The following is a 7,500-nucleotide window of genomic DNA, read 5'->3' as shown; positions in this document are numbered from 1 at the left end:
AGTATTTTTTTTTTTTTTTTTTGGTTTATGCTATTTGTAAATAAGTTATATATTGCATGTATGTTATATTTGTGTACATGTGTTAATCCATCAGAGATTCTTTAACATTTTTAAACATTAAACAAACATGTTTAAAAATCTTTTTCTGAGTAACAAAAAATACTGATAAAATCAAATCTTTTACCTGATGAGATTTAAAGGCAGTTTGTTGAGCAAATGTTTTCCCACAAATTTCACATGAAAATGGCTTCTCTCCTGTGTGAGTTCGTAAATGCTCTCTTAGACGGACTGGGCGAGTGAACTTTTTTTCACAAAACTCACATTTATATGGTTTCTCTCCACCATGAACAAACTTGTGTTTGACAAGATCAAATGATTGAATACATGAAAAATCACACTGATCGCATTTAAATCGCTTCTGGCCTTAAAACAAAATCTCTTTCTAAACTTCAAGTCAACTAATTATAAATGTTAATATTAATTTAAAATCAAACAAAAAAGATATGTGACCTGTATGAATAAAAGAATGTCTTTTTAAATCATCATTTCTGATAAATGATTTACTACACTGGTCACATTTATAAGGTTTTGTCCCAGTGTGTCGAAACTCATGACGAGCTAACTCCGATGGCGTTTTAAAAGCTTTATCACATCCATCATTAAGACATCTATACGGCTTTTCATCTTGATGAACTCTTTGGTGAACTCTTTAATATAAATTATAGTTTAAAAACTTTATTTCAAATGGATTGAAATTTAAAAAAAAAAAATTATAATAAATATAATTATAAACGACAAATTTTATATGTATGCACGTTAAATGATAACTTACATGTCTAAATAATATTATGAAATAATATTTATGTACACATATAAAACATCTATAAATTTTCTCATACATTTATATATATATATATATATATATATATATATATATATATATATATATATATATATATATATATATATATATATATATATATATTATAATAATAATAATAAATATAAATATATTTATTAATATATATTTACAAATGCTTTTTTAATCTTAAAATTACTTAGTTTTAAAGGAATTCCTCAGCATAATAAATATAAAGTTTTTATCATTTTTAATTTCTATAAAAATTGAATTTTTATACACAACTATTAGTAATTAATTAGCAGCTTTAAAACCACCAAAAACAAATACTTTCATCATTTTTAGAAAAATAAAGACTAACATTTAGAGTGAGATTAATGTAATATTTTTTTGTATGTACATTATTTCTAAAGAAGAGAATGAAGATACTAAAAACTACATTTACTTGAAAAACCTGTTAAAATCTTTTCTCTATAGCAAATTTAGTTTAAAAAAAAGTTAAAACAAATTATATGAACTAATGCACAGTGGGCCAGATGGTAGACAAAACCTCAAAAAAAAAATTTCGAAATACTTCCAACTACTTAGTACATTATATTTATAAGAGCATAATGTATGGTTTAAAACATTATTTGTAGTTTAATTGTACATCATAAATGTACAACTATTATTTACAATTGAATATAATGATGAATTAATTTTTTTTTTTTTTTAATATACCATAACAACATAACTATAACAACAAATAACTTTTAAATTATTTAACATATGCGAAATTAATTGACATATTATTAAAATTTAATTTGATAGCTTTTTAAAAAATACCATAACAAATTCCAAGGTCTTGTATTAAAGTCACAGTTTTATTTTGAAATATAAAGGTAAGATTCTTGTTTATAGTATAAAAATATTATGTTAAAAGTGGCTCATTAGTTTAGAACCTGCTGGAACAGCATATTAATGTTAGAATAAGTTAATACAATATATGTACAGCCTGTTGGTGCTGTTTTATTCTGCTCATAGCTGCCCCTTTAGGTTTGGTAAACATTTAAAAAATACATATTGTTGTAAAATGCTATTCGCGACAAACCTATTTTTTGGTTTGTTGTCATTATTAGGTGTTGTGCTTATTGTACTGGCCTAATTAAATATATCTGAAATAAAAATAATGGCCATATTCATGTTATATTAGTTTATAGTGGTTGCACTAATAATTTTAAATTAATTTTTTTGTAGTTGATATGAAGATAAGTGATGTCCATAACCGTATACGGCATGACCAACTAAATCCGAGTGATAAATCATTTTCTTTGTCTGTAGAAGCTATTTTAGTCTCTATGAATTTGGGTTCTACTGGGTGTGCTGCATTTTTAAAAGTTTATCAAAAGAAATGGAAGGATGCAAACCGAGGAAACATAAAGTTTGAGAGTAAAAATAAAAATTGGTTGACTCAGGACTTTAAATCTACATACAGTAATAATATATCTGAGCCTGATAATTCTAGTCAATTACATAAGATTGGTGGAAGACCAAGTTGTTCCTTTAAAGTTGCTTCTGACAAAACCAAAAGGAGAAGACTTAATGATATTATAAATAATTTTTCTAGTGATGAGTTGCTCCACTCAGCAAGGCTTAAATTAAGAAATGAGTATAATTATGAGGCTGCCAAGCAAGTTGCTGAGATATCAGAACCTTCTAGTCAATTTAAAAAGTATACACCTGATGAAGGTCTGGCATTAATTATAGATGGTGGCATGTCAAAATCAACCTACCAACTTATGAGAAATGGAGCTGAAGAACGTGACTGCCATATATATCCTTCATACAACAACATAAGATTGTCCAAAGCTAAGTGCTATCCAGAGAACATCTTTGTTGATGATTATTCAGCACATGTACCACTACAAGAATTATTAAAACATACAGTAAAAAGACTTTGTGAGGTGCAAGCTCCTGTGATCAGCACAATGCTAGATGGTTTGACCCGGTTGACTTTGCGTTGCAAGGCTGGGTTTGATGGGGCTACTGGGCAAAGCATGTACAAGCAAATTAGTAGTGAGGAAGCTGGAGATCGTAACTTAAAAAAAGAAGAATCTCTGTTCATTACCTGCTTAGCACCACTAGAACTCAGTGGGTTCTGTAATAACAAAAAAGTACTATTATGGCGAAATGAAAAGCCATCATCTACTGCATATTGTCGTCCAATAAGATTTTCTTTTCAAAATGAAAGCAAAGCAGTTGTTATAGAAGAAGCAAAATATTTAGAATCTGAAATCAAAAAATGTGGTGTTTTTAATTTTACTTTTAATGGAAAGGAACTGGTAGTCAAAAGTATTATTGAACTGACCATGATTGATGGCAAAATTCAAACTATTCTGTCTCATGTGACTAACTCAACTCAATGTTGCTCTGTGTGTGGTGTGTCTCCAAAAAACATGAATAACTTAGAAATGGTGCTGAAATTGGACAATTCTAATAATTTAGAATTGAAATATGGTCTTTCTAGCCTGCATGCCTGGATTAGGTTTTTTGAGATGGTATTGCATATTGGATATAAATTAGAAACTCAAAAGTGGCAGTCTAGAGCTATATAAGATAAAGAAAATGTTATGCAAGTGAAGAAACGTATACAGACAGAATTTATGAACCAAATGGGACTAGTTGTGGATTTCCCAAAAAGTGGAGGATCTGGTAAGTGAAATTACATAAATACTTTTATATAAACCATCAGGTTAACTATCACATATATACAATTTGTAGGTACCAGTAATGATGGTAACACTGCCCGACGAGCCTTTGCAAACTATCAATCAACTGCCAAAATTTTGAAAGTAGATGAAACTCTTTTATTTTATTTTTACATCATACTAGTCACTTTATCATCTGGATTTGAAATTGACACTGTCAAATTTAAAGAGTTCTGTATTACTGCTCTTAAACTTTACATATCTAAGTATTCCTGGTATTACATGGCACAATCAGTACACAAAATTTTAGTTCATGGCCATGCCATCATTGCTAGACAGTACTTGCCAATTGGACTGATGTCAGAGGAGGCCCAAGAGGCCTGTAACAAGGATTTTAAAAAGTTTAGGGAAGATTTCAGTAGAAAGACTTCCAGAATTGACACAAATCGTGACCTAGTTAACAGGCTACTTGTATCTAGTGATCCTGTCATAACATCATTAAGAAAGTGTCATAAAAAAAATGGTAAGAGTTTAAAAAAATACACCAGTGAAGTTTTGGCTTTGCTGAGGGAATCAGCTCCACCTTCTTCTTTTTCTTTGTAGCTAAACACAATTTGTTGTTTGATTTTTAAAAAAAGTTGATATTGAAAAAAATATTTTTTTACTACCTAAGCCAATTAAATGTCTTTTATTTTATTAAAAATTAAAATATTCTTGTTAAAAATAAATATTATTTCATATATAATGATTATTTATATATTTAAATAGGTTTGTGGACTAATTGGGTAATAATTAGGTTTTGTCCACCACTTCCCATAAACCTGGCCCACTGTGTAATGTGGATAAATTTCTGTTAACCCAACATTAAAATTGTTTAGAACTATTGTTTTAAAGTAAATGATATGCAGCAATACCTCATGTCATAAGAAGAAAAAAAGATTAAATTACAGGTTAACATTTCTTCGTTAATTTCTGAAGAAACGATCATCTTCTTTTACAAGAAAGTAAAAACCACTTTAATACTAATAATAATATAATAGTATAACTTATATAATTAAGAAATAATAATAATAGTATAATTTGTATAATTAAATTAAAAAAATATTTTTTTTACAAAAAGAAACATAATATATTTAATGAACTTTTATAAGCTTTAATACTTTAATAAACATATTTAATACTTTTTAATTAGAAAAATACTACCAAACCAGATGGTTTTATTTCCAGATCTCTAGGTTTTACAAAACCACTAAACAGTCATTTGCCTACATCTAGATAGTTTTTTTTTTTAATTAAAATAATTTTAACTGTTTTCTTGTTGTTTTTTTATACACTTTTTTCAGTTTAGCATTTGTTAGCTTTTAAATAGCATTAACTGTGCTTCTAATATTCATATTCTTACTTAAATAATTTGTTTGGCAACTTAGTGCCATAGTAGTTATAGTATCATAATATTAAAATATATTCTTATAAAACATTCTAGTGCCTAAAACCTCATAATTAAAAAATAAATTTTTAATGTTTAAAACTTAGTTACCTTAGCGCGCTTCCAGTTGCAAAAACTTTGTCACAATTCAAATTTTCACACATAAATTTTCCATCAATATGTGTCAACTGATGGGTTCTTAAAGAAGTTGGGTCACTAAACAATCTGTCACACAATGAACACATGTATTCTTTTTCACCTAAGAAAAAAAAATTTAATTACTAACAACAACTTATTATATTGGTGTCAGTTTTTATAATCAAAATCACTATAAATTGATATAATATCAATTAAAAAATGAATAAAGTGTTTACATAATTATTGTTATCTAGACGTAAAACAAACAAACATAATTTTAAATTTAATTTAAACAAATTTGAAGTTATTTTAAAAAAAATTTAATTCTTCTCAATTTGCTTTTGTGCCTCTTCCTTATAACAGTACGACTTTTTCTTTACTAATTATAGTTATTTGGACCTTAAACAAAGCTTTTATTTCAGGTGGGTATGTTTTATTAGTATTGACTTTAAAAAATCACTTGATAAAACCTGATCTAGCTGTCCTCCTTGCAGCTATAAAATGAATTTAAATTACGTGACACTAGTGATCAAAACAAATTCTGTATTGGTTTCAGCCAAAATTTCAATTTGAACCGATATCAAAATTTCGGTTTTGGTACTTTTTATAAATTTGGTAAAAAACCAAAATTTCAGTTGAAAAACGTACCATTTAGAAAAACAGTTATTTTTTAGAACTTTCACAAAATAATTTGAGAATTTTCACAAAAATATTGAGAATTTTCACAAAAAATACCCCAAAAATATCTTGTTTTGCAGAGAAAATCTGCCAGTTTTTAAATTTTTGCTATTAACTTATATCACCGACTTATGTAATAAATCTCAATTTGGGATACATGTGTAATTAATTTTAAAATAATACGAGTATAAACAAATAACGAATGTAAAATTGCATTTTAAAATAAATTTTTCTAATAAAATAAATTTTGACTAACTGAAATTTCGGTATCAGTTTCAATAAAATATTTGCCAAAATTTCGGTTTCGGCAACAAATTAGTACCTGAAATTTTGGTTTATTTCTGTTTCGGCTTTTTTTCTGTTTCAGTCTATCACTACCTGACACTGCTTTCAGATAGATTAAATTGTATTTATTTGACCGCTCCTAAAAAGTTGTTGTTTCCAGTGTCTTTCTGACTTCAGTCTAATGAAATAATACGACTAGTTAAGTTCCACAAGAGTCTGTGCATGGACTATTTCTCTTTGTCATGATTTTCAATGGTATGGTCCTTGAGCAATCCAAAAGTCTCCTACATTTGTGATAATTCGCAGGAAGAAGTTAATAATTTACGTTATAATAAGTTATAATAAGTTGCTAAGTTGGTCATTAGGTGCTAATATGCATGTCAACAACATAAAACCTAAATATTTTTTTTAAATTTCAGTTCACATCCCCAAGGCCATGAAGACTACTACAGTTGAGCAGGCTGCTTTGATTGTGGTTACAACCCTCTAATAACTCTACAACTCCTTTCTTTGATTCTTGATTTCTCTTTTATATTTTGATATACGCATACTTAATAACTTGAATAAAAATTTTTTTTTATAAACAATTACAAAAATTTGTTTATTTAAATTTGAATTGACTTATTTCTCCTAAGAAGGTTCCAAGGCTTTGTCAATATTTGTTGCTGGCACTAAGTTAGAAACCCAACCGTAACTCAAACTTCTCAGTGTGACATTACAAAATGTATGGAAGATTCAATTTATAAATATCCATCAAAAACATTGCGCTGGAATTAGTGATTTCGCCAGTTGTTCTTTTGGAAAAATGGCTAACCATCCCCATTGACCATCAGTTAACCGACTATCCGTTTTTGAATGAAGTCCTTATTTTTTGGTAATAACGTATACATGCATTGTATGTATTATGATAATGTAATTATTTTATTATATATTTTGTTGTTAATCATAATGCATAATAAATAAACTGTTTGGCTTGGTCAGGAAAGGCCTGCGATCGCACTCTAATCTTGACCACGCATACCATATTTAGTTGCGACATTGATGCTTTGAGAACATTCAAGTTTAAGTATGTTTTTATGTTCGTCCGCATAAAAATTAATTTTTAAAATATACGCTAAAAAATTAACTTCACAATTTAAATCTTTACTAATCAAGTGTTTTTATATTGATTTTTATATTTTTTATATATAATTCTTTTATATAAAAATATTTCTATATTAGTGAATGTTTTAAAAGCATTCACTACTATTTGATTATTTGAAAAAACACTTGATTAGTAAAGATTAAAGTTATAAAATTAATTTTTAGCGTGTATTTTAAAAACTAATTGTTATGCGGAAAAACATGGAAACATACTAAAACAAGAATGTTCTCAAAACATCTTGTTGCGGAAAGAATATTCGCGAACACTAAAAACCCGCCAAATC

At 27.5% G+C, this 7,500-nt stretch overlaps 1 protein-coding gene across 8 annotated transcripts in view; it reads right to left on the bottom strand.

Moving 5' to 3' along the window:
• LOC100211839 (zinc finger protein ZFP2) overlaps nt 1–7,500 on the bottom strand; it is a 65,553-nt gene that overhangs the window by 45,024 nt on the left and 13,029 nt on the right. For all 8 annotated transcript variants that reach the window (XM_065813769.1, XM_065813774.1, XM_065813776.1 and 5 more), the window contains 3 exons: nt 5,084–5,231; nt 511–707; nt 185–423 (listed from right to left, as the gene is read on the bottom strand). In XM_065813769.1, the coding sequence (XP_065669841.1) occupies nt 185–423; nt 511–707; nt 5,084–5,231 (584 nt within the window). The remainder of the gene's footprint in view (nt 1–184; nt 424–510; nt 708–5,083; nt 5,232–7,500) is intronic.

Source organism: Hydra vulgaris, chromosome 12 (genome assembly GCF_038396675.1).
Source record: "Hydra vulgaris chromosome 12, alternate assembly HydraT2T_AEP".
NCBI classification, from domain to species: Eukaryota; Metazoa; Cnidaria; class Hydrozoa; order Anthoathecata; family Hydridae; genus Hydra; species Hydra vulgaris.
Note: the sequence above shows the minus strand (reverse complement) of the source record. Positions and strands in the feature narration are given on the sequence as shown.